At 42.1% G+C, this 15,139-nt stretch overlaps 1 protein-coding gene across 3 annotated transcripts in view; it reads right to left on the bottom strand.

The window, feature by feature from the left end:
* Window positions 1–15,139, bottom strand: part of tp53bp1 (tumor protein p53 binding protein, 1) — a 25,779-nt gene extending 10,640 nt beyond the window's left edge. Inside the window, exons 1-15 of one of the 3 annotated variants that reach the window (XM_010877728.3) lie at window positions 15,008–15,139; window positions 11,022–11,263; window positions 7,118–7,205; window positions 6,767–6,821; window positions 6,527–6,594; window positions 6,240–6,365; window positions 5,539–5,596; window positions 4,990–5,165; window positions 4,660–4,786; window positions 4,392–4,486; window positions 4,109–4,296; window positions 2,420–3,794; window positions 1,810–1,926; window positions 1,239–1,430; window positions 856–922 (exon numbers count right to left, since the gene is read on the bottom strand). In XM_010877728.3, the coding sequence (XP_010876030.2) occupies window positions 856–922; window positions 1,239–1,430; window positions 1,810–1,926; window positions 2,420–3,794; window positions 4,109–4,296; window positions 4,392–4,486; window positions 4,660–4,786; window positions 4,990–5,165; window positions 5,539–5,596; window positions 6,240–6,365; window positions 6,527–6,594; window positions 6,767–6,821; window positions 7,118–7,205; window positions 11,022–11,216 (2,927 nt within the window). In that variant the 5' untranslated portion in view covers window positions 11,217–11,263; window positions 15,008–15,139. The other 2 variants (XM_010877747.4, XM_010877737.4) reach the window with 2 other exon arrangements.

Genomic DNA, 15,139 nt, shown 5'->3' with positions numbered 1-15,139 from the left:
AGGTTGTGTCATTTTTTGCGTTTCCATGTTGCTATGGAGATACTGATACTGGAGTGATTTTGGCGTGGATGTGTCAGTGTGTTTTAGGTGTTAGCAGCTGTGTAGTTGTCTCAACACCTCTACTGGAAAGCAAGTGGGGACCTTGCTGTGGGCACCTCTTTCTTTCAATTATCTTTACACACAAAAAAAACAAGTACTACATTAATACTTTTCAATGAATGAAAAACATCCAAATGTATCTTTAAATGAAGACTGTAACATTAAGATACACTATATGGCCAAAAGTATGTGGACACCAATTGATCACAGGTACATCAAATCCAGTACATAGCCATGAAATCTCCATAGACAAACACTGGCAGCACAACGGGTCGTACAGTAGAGCTCAGTGACTTTCAACGTGGTAATATCATAAGACGCCACCTGTGCCACAAGTCAGTTTGTGAAATGTCTGCCCTACTAGATCTGCCCTGGTCAACTGTAAGTGCTATAATTGTCAAGTGGAAGCATCTAGGAGCAAGAACAGCCCAGCCACAAAGTGGTAGACCACAGATGTGTGTGTGTGTGTCGGGCAAATTAATGCCCGCAGTTTTGGAATGGGATGTCCAACAAGCTCATATAGGTTGATGGTCAGGTGTCCACATATTTTTGGTCATACAGTGTATAATTTTATTCCCTAAAACTGAACAAGGCTCAGTCCTTTAGGGCACAGGTTTGGGAACGAACAGACATCCCACAGTGAAACTGAATCATGATAATTAGTTAAAGGAATCCATTTGGGAAATCGCTCAAATCCCAGAGAAAGAAAAATGATTTGAAGTCAGCCTGCTTTGCATAGAAACCAAAGCAGGTTACCTGGTTACAGCCTTGGCAACGGTGGTAACCTTGGAGACGGAGCCTTCCTCCGCTGACAGCTGAGGTTCTGGGTGAAAAGGAAAACTATTTTTTTTGAGTGAACAAAATTATTCAAACTGAAACGTATATGATGCAAAGATGTGAGAAGAGGGGGTGTAAAATGTCTACACTTCAAAATAACATCTATAGAAGATCAGACCAAAAGGTTGACATATGTCAGTGATACAGAGACATCCTTGTTACAGTGGTAATAGCCTACCTATAAGCAAGCATAAGAATATAGCACCTAAATCATTGCAGTGGTAACAGTTTCAGAAGCTTTCATAGAAGTCCCATTACAACCGGGGGTTGCCATTTAATAAAAGGCTTGTAGCAGCTCTTACTCTGCAGGCTGAAGCACTCAGAGCTGCCCTCATCCACAGGGGTAACCAACTTCATTCGCAAACTCAGTTTCCCATCAGCCCCTTCGGGTGTGTCCTCGCCACTCTCCCCTGCCGTGATGTCACTGGTTGCCATCACAGTCTCAGCGGAAACATCACTTACTGCCGCAGACTTCTCAGAGAATGAAGTCATCTCTGAGGAAAGCAAGAGCAGCAAACAAGGAAGCAGGATGGCATTAGGCTAGGTGACTAGATCGGGCCAGTGGGAGAACCAGGGTTTGTTTGTGTAAAGGAGTAGGTGAGGAAAGCAAGAGGAGCCAACAAGAAAGCAGGATGGCATTAGGCTCGGTGACTAGATCGGGCCAGTGGGAGAACCAGGGTTTGTTTGTGTAAAGGAGTAGGTGGGTGTAGAAAGGTAGGAGGAAATGTGCGTGTGTGTGTGTGTGTGTGTGTGTGTCTGTCGAGATAGGTAGGAGGGATAGTGTGACAATGTTTAGGGATGGCTAGAATAGTTTCCTTTAGTTCCCATGGAATGTCACTATAGAGAACTAATTGATAATAGGGAAAAACCCACCAATCGGAGTGCTGTGTCTTGGGGTCTGCTTCAATTGGCTGATCAGAGGAGGAGTGGCACTCACAGCTGGGCCAATATGCTCACCTTCTTTGGGGAGAGTGAAGTGGAATGGGATCTCTGCAGAGCACAAATATTATGGCAAACCAAAATATTACAATGTCTGTATAGACCAAATTGGATTCAAGCCACAGACAATGATACCCAGGCTTATGCGCTCCTTGTAGCATCATGAATTTCCCAATGTGGGTTAAACTAGAGTTGGCAGAGTACTACAAATATTTCACCAGCCCATTTCCTTCATGGCCCACAGGTCAGAAGGCCAGAATATTGGCCAGATAAAAAACATTGGATGAAAATCTATCCAGCGTTTTCAGGTATCAGTGACCAGTAATCCAAGCACCCTGGTCAACATACAAAAAATACTGAGCAGATTTTTAATAGTCTTTCCTTGACTCCTCAAAATAGATTAGAGAAGGTCTAAAGGCAAAAAGCTTCCTCCCCTCTTTTGTTTTCATCTAATACGTTTTGAGGAGAGAAAGGAGAGAGGGCACAAGGAATTAAGGAAATCATTTTCCTTCACCCAAAATCTCCAGTCATCTAGGTGTCTCACCTCCAGAGCTGTCATTGAGGCTCTTGTCATGGAGCCCCTCTGTTTCCTTAGACACTCCCTTTTCAGCATGAGACAGTCTGATTGGTTCAGGCTGGGTGTCCTTCAGCTGAGACCCTGTGCCATTTGACGACATCAAACACTTCTGGCTTCCTATTAGCTGAGCCTCGCCCTTCTTGAATGGTGACGTCACCTCCTTCTCAAGGAGCTGGGAGCTCCTCTCGCTCTCATCCAGCACAATGATGCTGCCGCAGCTCACCTCCTGCTCCCCACCTCCCTCGTTCCTGGAGTGAGAGAGGGGGGATTTCTGTTTTTCCTCTTCATGGCCTTCTTCCTCCATGGGCTCAGGAGAGAGCATCTGACTCTGAGAGAGATCCAGACAGAGGCTTGCAGCATCAGCCCCTGGTCTGCTCTCCTGCTGATTCTCTCCTTCTTCCTCCATCTTTTCTTCCACTTCATCTGCCCCGTTTTTCTCCTTCTGGCTGTTGTTAGCAGTGTCTCCATGGTCCTGTGACAAAGACTGACAGGATTTAGCTGGGCTCGTCATTCCCCCTTCATCATCCCTTCCTCCTACAGCCTCTGTTTGAGAGTCTACACAAACCACTGGACTCTGTGAGGAAGCCTTCACCGAACCCCCATGAGACATCCGTGAAAAAACTGATTGAGACTGGGAGGCCAAACTACAGGGGGCGCTGTTTGAGGAGGAAGGCGTCTCCTGCACACAGCTGCTAGGGGTTGATATGTCTATAGTTTCAAGATTCTGTTGAGTGGAAGGAGTTGAGGGACGGGACGGGGAAGTGGCGCTGGCCACCCGCTTCTGAGAACAATTGGTTTTGGTCACATTAATACTGCCGCTGCCTACATTCATGTCGTGTACATTCAATGTTGTCGGTTTCTGTGTGTCAGACTCATCCAGAGAATTGCATTCCTCTCTACTGGGACGTTCAACGCTAGTATTCATCGGGACAGGCACATGAAGAACAGCAGTGTTCTGAGGGTCAGAGGGAACCCCATTACTTCCATTATTCTGAGTGTTCAGTGACATCACAGAGTCACTGGTGTCCATCCCCAGAGTTCCTCCCAGACCTTCTATCTGTGTTGCCTGGCTGTCCTCCTCAACATCCTTCCCCCCATCCTGCCCCGGGGCCTCCTGGGCCAAACAGTAGCTCTGTGTATTCAGTGACAGCTCCAGTTGGAAGGACTCGGTCACCGAGTGGTCAGAGCGGGTTGATGTGGGAGCTTTAAGTGGGGAGGCAGCCTTGGGCGAGCTTGACTCCAGCGCTGTGGGTCGGGATGATGTCACTTCCTTACTGTCCACCACTTGAGGAGCTGTGATGCTGCTTTCAGCCTCTTGGCTCTGGGTTGGGACAAACACATCCTATGGGAAATCAAAAAAGAGGAAACTACATTGGTACGAAAGCAGAAGGATGTAACCTGATGGAATACTCAGGATTACTGGCAATGTAACACAATTCATAATGACAAAATAGTAAGGCCAATTTATAATTGGCTTATCTTCCTAGCATTTAAAGCATACAAAATGTTCACAATTCCAAATACTACAAGACTTTCAACTGTTTGTATATCTAAACAGTTTTGAATGTGAGATGCAGCTACTGGTAATGGGATGCTGCCATTGTGCTCCGTCTACCTGAAAGATGGATTCAGTGTTTTGTCTGAAGCGATACATACATGAGAGAGCTCCGGCTGGGAGGGCAGAGACAGGCTCCTGTCCAACACAGAACCAGGGGAACTTTGGGATACTGGGGTGGAGGCTAAGGGGAGTGGCTTAGGAGCTGGATCCATGTCCATTGGCTCCTCCATTTTGCCATCCGATTGGTCCTCTGGAGGCAGAGAAGTGTCCATTGGTTCGTCAGCACCTGCAAGGTTAACAAAATGGTCCAACTAAGTTAGATTTAAAATCATCTACTCCAAAACAGAAAGACATTTTAACTATAATATAATATTTTGTTACCCTGCTCATTTCCTTGACCTGTTGGTGAATTGGGGACAATAAAAGGTGTTTGACTTAAATTGTCCTGGGTGGCGGCAACAAAGTCAACAGAGTTCCTATGGGAAGAGAAGATGAAAATGCAACCTTTATCAGGACAACACAAAACTTTTTGGAATAAAGAAAATGGATCCTTGTGTGGTCCAAGTGACCACAACCCAGGTTTACCCAAACGAGGAACTATTCACTGGGGTGGGGGTGCAAGGTTGAGGCCAGGTTGTGGGGGTCTTACTGGGAGAGGCTCTCCTGCACCAGGGTGCCGTGCCCAGAAAGGTGCAGCAGACGTAGGGTGTGGGCAGGGGTCAGGGTGGGCACGCCTTTGTTCTCTGGCTCTGACACAGTACTGTCCACCCCTGTGCCTACAGAGAAGAGTGACAGAGAATGAAAGAGAGAGAGAGAGAGAAGTCAAGTAAGATATGCCCATTTTGTGATGAACAATTTACGGCAACTGTTGACAACAGTTATGACCAGTTGTCATTAGTACATAGTTTACTCGTTTATTATGTACTCGAACAATTTTAAACATGGAACATTTCATGTGCGGGTTGACTGGAACAAGCACCTGTCCGGTCAGCATCGAAGAGGTCCTCCTGAGAGGAGAGCAGCTCAGAGTCATCCCTGCTGGGATCCTGGTTCTCTGAGGCATGCATGCCCTGTGAATGGAGCAAAGACTGGACGTTCAGTTCCCGGCCTGCCTGATCCAGGGTCTCCAATGAGCTGCTAGAGCTCACTTCTGACCTGAGGGAAAAATCAGACACTTCAATTAAACAAATGCATGTTTTGAATGTTAGACATTCCTTATAACACCTAGCCTATTAATGGCTATGCGTGCTATGCACGCTAAACTATAAAATGCTACCAGAGCTACAAAAGAGGGTCTAGGAGTCAATATGACATTGAGAAATAGCTATGACTTGTATCTGTGACTTATGGATCTAGTGCCAGCATTACAAATGACTACTAATGTCCCACTTGCAAGACTTTTCCAAGTTAAGAGTCAAAATTATGACCTTCTGGAAGCTTGGCTCTCATACCCATGCAGTTAGTTAAACCCATAGAGGTTTAATGACAAAATATATTTAGTATCCTGTTCATAACAACACATTATCACCTCTTCATTTTGCTGTCCTCAATCCCTGAAGGCATCCTTATCATGTTCTTCTGTTCAGCTGGTGAAAACAAAACAGCAAAGTAAACTAAATATGTTTCACTTTGGTCACAATTAGAACGGGATCCTATTAATTGTTGCAAAACATTTGTCTGTGCTCTTCTTAACATCTGCAAGATTGTTTAAAGTATGCACTCTGTAGAGTGTCAAAAAGCAGCCCAAATTATTAAGAAAGAGAGTGCCTATTTTAGGAGAGACCACTAAAGTTTTACATTTCATCCAGCCCATGTGTTTTAAGTCATTAATACCAAATGAGGAATTTCAGTTATGGGCAACTAAGTTTATATCCCTCATAGCAATTAATATTAACACCACTATTTACTGAATAGCATTACATCAATGATGTTCATATTCATTTAAAATGTATTGTCCTGTGAGATTTCTCACAAAAACAAGTATAACATTAAGTCCATACATATCATTTAATCTATTTTCAAAAAGTATACAAAATAAATAATCCATTATAGGATGATACATTTCATCACCATCATGCATTTTCAACCAAACACAGAAAATGAATGAAATCCCTTCCTGGACAAGATTAGGTAACCACTCCTTGTTTCATTACATTTTAACACATTTTCCTCTTGGTAAACACACACTTGGACTCTGGTGAAGTAAAGACAGCGGGATAGCATTGCTACCTGGCTTGTCGTGTCTCTTGGTGTCTGTCTGGGCTGTAGTAGCCCCCTCCTCTTCCTGACTGTTCCCCACCACTTCACCCAGACCCTGACTCTCAGAAAGCTCCAGAAAGCCAAACTGGGACTCTCCTGAACACACACAGAGAGTTAGAAATGAACAACATGTGCCTTGGCCTACAAACAATATATCCATCAAGAGCAGTGTAGAATAATAAAAAAATCTTACAAAGCTACTAAATATTCTCACAGAGAAATGTAATTTATTTCTGTGTAAAAAAACCTGCTCGTACCTTCAGACGGGGCGCAATGTGTAGTGGAGTCAGCCCCAGACTCAACAGCCACGTCTCCTGTACCACACCTAATGGTTATAAGCATGAAGATATCAACATAAAGACAAATATCGTTGAATTCCAAACCAACCCTCAGCCTTTCCACTAAAACCTTGCTACCCATGTAGACTGGAAATGACTGGATATACATAGATACGCATAACTACTTTACTGTGCCTTCTGATTTTTTTGGCTGATTACCTTTTTGTACTGGGGACGGAACAAACGTCTAGGACTTGACTTCCCTCTTGGTTGACTAGAGAGGAGAAATCCAACAGGTTTGAGACTGAGACAGAATCCAGCATCCGCCACCAGGAGATTAATGCTATCAACTGTTTTCAACGGTGTCACAGTGAAACAAGTGTAATCAATAGAGTATGTTATGCCTGTGCTATTACACTGATAATGGCCGCAATGAGTTGAAAACAGTCTTCAGGTAGTACACTTAACTAGGGTGCGTCCCACTAAACCAAAGCACTCCGTTGCTAGGGCAGCCAAAGCAATTATTCAGGTCCCACGGCAGATGGGGGGGTGGCAACGTTTGAAACAAACCTGGCATGTTGTGGTTGTTTTTCTGATTCCTCTCTGATTGGCTGTCAGTCTCAGAGCATCTGCCTCCTGTCGGAGAGGAGATCAACTCCTGTGGAAAAAAAAACATCAGGCTTCAGTTGCGCTGTTTACATAGTAAAGCCCCCCCCCCCCCCACCCCCACCATGTAGTAACATTATTGAATATACATGACAAGATTGGTCAAATCAGACAACATACCCAGATAGGAGAAAGAGATTAAGGATACTGTTTACCCTTGGGTAAACAGTAGGAAGATATTACGGTCTCTCAAATGGTCTCTAAACCTTTATTTTGCATGATGTACTATTGTACTTGCCCTTTGAGTTGCTGGTTTAAGCCCTGCTCTGGTTGTCCTTCCTTGGTGGCTACTCGCCCCACGGTCACTCTGAGTTATGTCAATCACAGAAACTGTGTTTGCATACAATTCGGAATCAAGTCATCAAGTCACATTACTGCAAGCAGTTCAATGTATTTTCCATCTTGTATACATGGGACAGTCAGATTAATCCTGATCCTAAAAATATGAATTTGAACTTTCCCTCTCTAATGTCCTTTCAGGTACTTTTAATGGGCATTAGAATATTCGTTTGCATGTACAATTCAAAATCTTATTAGACTCGTATGTATCTATAATACTCAATACTTCCACTATACTGTTTATACTCCCCATCCAACTCTTTCAAAATGTATGGTAATTTACATTATGTATATTACTGCCATACTTGCCATATCTATAATTTCAATACCAATATTGCTCCTAGTTTACAGTACTCTTTTTAAACTGCTGCTAGTGTACAGTTATGTATATTATTAATTTATCTTCTTGCTAAATTTTTGCTGTGTATATGTTTTTCTTCTTAATACTCACTACGTAGTTGTAGTGTGCTAAGCCATCATTCATAGGCTTATTACACTCATATGTATCTATAATATGCCATACATCTACAATTGCTGCTGCTGCTACGACCGACTGACCACCTTCGTTAAATAGCGTAGTGGTTAGAGATGCGGACTGGCATGCAGGCAACCTGTGTTCAAGCCTCACCTCAGACAAAACAAATCATGCATTAGGATTTGTTCAGGATATTGAAAAAACGTTGCTGGCTACAGCCTCCAGGAGCTACCTTATAGTAAGCCTAAAATAAAACTGTTTACGGTTATATTGTGACTATTTCTGGTGGATATTCTAAGTACGCATCCGTGCATGCTTTTTGAGGTAATATAGATCACAACCCCTTACAGAGGTGGACTCACTACCAGCAAGCCCTGTGTTCTTGTGGGAACATCCCTGACCTCCAAAATGTTGACCCCAGTTCAATTCCCCTCTTAGACGTTCCAACTTTTGTCTCTCAGAAATATGTATCCACTCTATACTTTTCAGCCGTCACACAACAATATATATCCACTCTGTAATACCATGAAGCTCATATTTAAGAGAATAATTCTATTACATGACCATTTTATACTGTTACTGCTTTCTGAAGAAACGAAACAGCAATTAAGTGATTGATGTCATTGTTTTTGTTATAGGCTGTAAAGCTATTAGCAAGCCATCTACAGTAATCTACCTCAAGGGTTGAGAAATGTTGCCTAACTAGCTATGACAACGGCACAAGTATAGCAAATCAAAAGCCATTGCATTAAATGAGTAGTTAAAAGAATAGCCTAGTTCAATATTCTGACACAGGCTGCACCTTCAAATTGGTAATTAGTGTAAAATAAAAAAAACACTGAACTTTAACTCAATTTTTATTCAGTTTCATAGCACATTATGCAGGCTATGATTTTAAACTGAGATTATCTACACTGTTTACACCATGCTTGCAAATCATAACTGGTGATACAGAGCTGGACTGTGTACTAGGTGGTTGTGTGGTCTTGTGGGAACATGCCTGACCTACAATACTTGGACCCCGGCTCGATTCTCCTCTCTGACATTCTAATTATTGTCTCTCAGAAATATTTATCCACTCAGTACTTTTCAGCCATCACACAAAAATATACAGCTCTGGAAAAAATTAAGAAACCACTACAAAATAATCAGTTGACAACATCACTCCCAAATTCTAAATACAAATATTCTCATTTAGAGTATTTATTTGTAAAAAATAATTGGTCACATTTATTTTTTTAAATGCATTGTTTCAGACCTCAAATAATGCAAAGAAAACAAATTCATATTTAATTTCAACAACAAAATACTAATGTTTTAACTTAGGAAGAGTTCAGAAATCAATATTTGGTGGAAAAACCCTGATTTATTATCACAGCTTTCATGCATCTTGGCATGCTCTCCACCAGTCTGTCACATTGCTTTTGGGTGACTTTACGCTACTCCTGGCACAAAAATTCAAGTAGCTCAGCTTTGTTTGATGGCTTGTGACCATCCATCTTCCTCTTGATCTATTTCCAGAGGTTTTCAATGGGGTTCAGGTCTGGAAATTGGGCTGGCCATGACAGGGTCTTGATCTGGTGGTCCTCCATCCACACCTTGATTGATCTGGCTGTGTGGCATGGAGCATTGTCTTGTTGGAAAAACCAATTCTCAGGGTTTGAGAACATTGTCAGAGCAGAAGGAAGCAGGTGTTCTTCCAGGATAACCTTGTAATTGGCTTGATTCATGCATCCTTCACAAAGACAAATCTGCCCGATTCCAGCCTTGCTGAAGCATCCCCAGGTCATCACAGATCCTCCACCAAATTTCACAGTGGGTGCGAGACACTGTGGCTTGTAGGAGCCTCCAGGTCCAGGTGTTGGGCAAAGCTGAAAATTTGACTTGTCAGAGATGACCTTACTCCATTCCTCTACAGTCCAATCCTTATGGTCTTTTGCAAACTTCAGCCTGGCTCTTCTTTGCTTCTCATTGATGAAGGGCTTTTTTTCTAGCTTTGCACAACTTCACCCCTGCCCCTAGGAGCCTGTTTCAAACCGTCCTTGCTGTCCACTTCACCCCAGCTGCTGTTTGCCATTCTTATTGTAGGTCACTTTATGTCACCCTAGGGTGGTTGAGTGACATTCAAATGAGTTGACGGTGATCTCGGTCAGTGGACACTCGTTTTCGCCTCTGCCAATCTGTAGTTTTGTTATCCCAAATGTCTGTTGCTTGACCTTGTTCTTATAAAACCGCCATCTTTTCAGGATGGAAGCAACCTGACGCTCACTGTATCCCTCTGCCAGTAAAGCCAGGATTGAACCCATCTTGTCCTCACTCAAAGATTTTCTTTTCAACACTTTTGTTATGCTGACTAGTTCTTTTTTAATTCAAAATTACCTTTGAGGTACTTTTTATATTTTTCTTAGAAACTATGGAGTGATTGGAGTCATTGTTTTCATTATAGGTACTGCATAGCTAATAGCTAGCCATCTAGAGTAATATTTGTACAAGAGTACACTTCAGTTCAGTTAATAAATGTTCTGTGGTCCACAATATTTTAGCAAAAACGTAATAGCTGAGGTAAAATAAACCTCGGATCGAAACCAGCCAGTGATAACAACATCCACCCTTTTTAATCACGGGCCGGCTGAACTAGGCTTGCATAGTTCCTTTTATGGTTTTTAATCTGCTGCTAGTGTACAGTTTTATGTATATTGTTGTTTATTTGTTTGTCTGGCTATATTGTTGAAAATATATTATACTTCTTAAGTCTCACTACGTAGTTGTCGGGTGCCATGTTACAAGAATTCCATTGTGCATGATGACGCTGTGTTGCTCGGTGCATTCGACAAATAAACCACGAAACTTTAAACTCTATCTGGGATACTAGTAAGCCACTCCCTCGGCCCGGATACCCAGCTACATGTGTATGGCACAGGAGGTGACCTATTACTGTACTTTACCCCCTTTACCACAGTCGCTTATTCAAGCACATCCCCTGTATCAACATACCGTGCTACGTACCAGTACAGGGCTGTGGGATGTGGCCGGCTGCAGGCTGGACAGGCGGCGGGCGAGCAGGGCGCGGTAGCTGCTATCTGGATCGTCCTCCAATGCCGCACTGTCAGGCTGAGAGTCCTCCACAATCAGGCATGGGTTGTCGGGCTGGGGCAGACTCGAATCCAGGGCACTTCCGCCAGGGTCCATCGCGGGCTAGGGCATGCAAGGACAGCACAGCAGGTAGCGTAGCTGCGCTAAAAAAGCAAATAAAGCGGTTATTGCTATAGATACCCGACTGTTTGCTAGAGCTGATCAAGAAAGACTAAATACGTTTTGAGCTATGGACTTCCAGTGACTTACAGATAAATAGCTAGCAAACAAGCTAGGTAGAAGACCACAACAAAATAATTTGCAAGCAGCGATAGAACAATTTTGTCAATGGTCTAGCTAAGTTACACTGGGTTGGCTACCGGCCACGTGAACTGAAAACACAGCAAATTATTGTGATCTAACTACAGGTAGCTAATCCATGAATGCAAAAACGGCAATGCATGACGACCTTATTAGAAACGGTATATTGCTAAAATAATTAGCTAGCTAGCCGTGGCTACGATTGCAACAACCATTCAGGGTAGGTAGCTACCTTGTGTGTTTTTGTTGAAGAATAAAAAAAAAATGAAGCCCCTCCCCCCTTTTCCCAACAAGTCTTAAACCCCGTCTATTTTTATTTCTCTTTTAATGATTTTTTTAGAAAACGTTATGGTCACTGCTAACGTACCGCTTAAAACGAAGTATTTCAACCAAAATAACATTTTAGCCAAAAATGTTACGAGTCTGACAGTTTTGTAGGAATAGGCGGGGTTTATTACGAACTTCGTGCAGGAAACTACAAATAAAGAGGAATATGATTGGTTTAGGACATTTCAGGTTCTTTGGTCGTCTTTAATGTTAAGAAAATAGGACATGATGAAAATACATTTAATGTATAGGATCGCTCTAGGAAGTCCAAAACCCCATATCTGCGGTATGCTTCTCTTGTCGCAGGAGTTTATGGCTTCATGGGGATAGGGGTATATTTGCTGACAATTCAAATTAACATAATTTTGCCATGTTAAATCAATTACGTCAACTCTCAGTTGGGTACACTGTTATTGCAGGTGAAAACTATCATACATCCTGTTACACGCTATGGCTATTTGCCAGTGACCTAACTACGATATTATCACAAGAGCCGATATAATGTATTGTCATTCTTACAATTCATAACACGGTATATTGCGTTTCGATTCTGCATAATGAGATTTGATTTTCTAAACTCTGCTCACCATTTGTCTGCTGCAGAGGGACAAGTGAGAGTCATTACAAAATGTGTTTTGAGCCAGTTATGGAAATATATGCTGAGATATGTAATCAAATTTCATGATATTGAACTTTGAAATAATATTTGTTATAATACACTTGTAATACAGTCATTCTAGCCTTGAATTGAGTTGACACCACTGAGTCATAATTAACTAATAATCAGCTAAGAAGAGCAGATTTGAACATTCCCTTCATAGTGCATCAATGGAATATACTGTACAGTGACCTCCAGAATGATTGGCCCCATAGGTACATATGAACAAAAAAGGCAGTGAAGAATGTCATTGTTGTTCATCGGCTGGATTTTACATATACAAATACATCCTTAAATCGAGTGCAAAATTGTAAAAAACAAAAAAGAATATACAATTATTTTATCACAAAACACACATGCCATTATTATTGGCTATATTTTCTACTTGGCACACTCTCCCTTGGCCAGCATAACAGCTCCAGGTCATCTGCTATAATGTGTGAAGAGGTTGGAGAACCATTTATTCAAACAGAATCTCTCCAGATCCTTCAGAGTCTTTGGTAATCACTTGTGGACTCTTCTTTTTGTCTCACCCCACAGGTTTTCAATGGAATTTAGGTCAGGGGACTGTAATGGCCATTGCAAAGCGTGATTCTATGGTCAGTGAAGCATTTGCATTTTTTGGAGGTATGCTTTGGATCGTTGTCCTGATGGAAGATCCAAAGGCGACCCAGTATTAGCCTCCTGGCAGAGGCAGAAAGGCTTTTCATCTAAAATCTCCTGGTATTTGGAGTTCATGTTGTCATATATCCTAACAAGGTTCCACAGGCCTTTGGAAGTAAAACATTGCAGATCCACCACCACACTTCACAGTGGGGATATTTTCTGTTTGACCATCACTTTTTTGAACGTCAAACCCACCTTTAGTTTTTGTTCCAAGAAAGTTGCCTTACATTAATTACTGCCCATATAGTGGAGATGGGTATTTTCAGGTGTGTAGCTATTTTTTTTATAGCCACTGTGAAGGTCAGTGACCTGTTATCTTTCATTTGTGTTCCCTGGCCATTCCCATGTTGATGACTGACTAATCAAGTTTAACCATGACTTAACTAACCATGACTATTCCTTGAGCCTGAACACAGTTCAGACAAACAGAAAAACTAAACGTCATTGATGTTACAGGACAATAACAAATATATGCATTGACCTGAGTGAGGACATTTGAGTGAGGACATTGTCCTCAGGGACACTGACATGACTGAAGGAATAGAAAAAGATCCTACTGACTGAAACACTAAAGAAGAAACAGACACAAATGCAAATGTTAGTGACACTGCAGAAGGCCTTAAATGGTGTGCAGAAAAGCCTTAAAAAAGTGCAGATATGATGCCACGCACATCCAAGCTGTCAATTTAAGGGCTGAGAGAGACATTTACAAAGAGAAGGCCTCTAAACTTTCTCTTTCAGTTGACAACTTCACAGGTAAAAGCAATGAAACTCAGAGTGATTGTGCCAAGTGAGAGAAAACCAACTAGTATGAATTGGCAGTATCATTGAGCCATATCCTGTGAAGGTTAAGGAGCCCAGTCCTGTGAAGGTTGAGGAGCCATGTGACCTCTGAGGGTAGAGGAGCCCAGTCCTGTGAAGTTTGAGGACCAATATCCTAGCTGGACGATGATCAAGTGTTGATTAAAGAAGAGGAACCCAAGGTCACAATATACTTTTTGTAGCATCTTGGCTAGTCAGGACAAAGTGGCCAATGTCTCCCTAGACAAACCAAGCAGAACAGCCTTATGAAGGACGCAATGTATATTAGCTCCAGATAAAACCAATCCACACAGTAAACACAACCAACAATGCTCTGTGAACTCTCTGCATCCCCAAGAAATTCAAGTCTCATTTCTGTTTTGTTGGGATACCAAATTATTTAGACTTCTGAGGTTTTAGCAACTTTAATTGAAAATATGAAGTTATAATACAGTCTTAAAACAGAGAGCATGGAGTTCATTTCACATTATCCATGTCTACTTCAGCTCAGAAAGAAGAACATGCAGAATTGCCTTCATAACCTGCAGCAGGAGTAAGTAACATAGCAGTGTTTGTGCATGTAAATAAATACATATATACGCAGAGTAAACAGGTTGTTTCAGCCATTTCAACTTCGGACAAATTACAAATAGGTTATTTTTGGTACGCTATTCGGGCAGATAGCTGCTAATCGAAATGGCGCCTTTTGGGTTGCGCCTCATAAAATGGTGATAATCATAGCCTACTATTGTTGATCAACTATCATCATACAACACGCAAAACATGTTTTAAAACTGACTAGCCTATAACTGTGGTTTAACGTTTTAATAAAAAAAACTCAACCTGATAAGAAGAATTTGATAATGAAGACTTCTCAGCAAGCCTAAATATAATTAAGCTACATTATAATGGACACGTAGTAGACAACCCGCCCTAAATCGCGAGATGCGTCGTGCCGGCGCGTCACATCACCAGCAGACCAGCTGAGTTGACACCAAAAATAAGAAATTCGCACCAGAAGGAGCACGACAATTTGCAGGCAGTTTACTAATCTGAAGCGGTCCGAGGCTTCAACACATGCGGATTTACTCACAAATGTATTAAAACGCACTAGAAGTATAAACTATTGATTTACCTGAAAAGTCGATTTTCTTTTGTAAGCTGAACGATTTGTGTTGCACCTTTTGCAGCAACAACGTTGCGTTGACTGCGTTCACATCTCTCTTCTTTCTCTCTCGTCCTCTCTCCCCTACCCCTTTTACTTTCT

Source organism: Esox lucius, chromosome 2, assembly GCF_011004845.1.
Source record: "Esox lucius isolate fEsoLuc1 chromosome 2, fEsoLuc1.pri, whole genome shotgun sequence".
NCBI lineage: Eukaryota > Metazoa > Chordata > Actinopteri > Esociformes > Esocidae > Esox > Esox lucius.
This window is presented reverse-complemented; position numbering and strand designations above follow the sequence as displayed.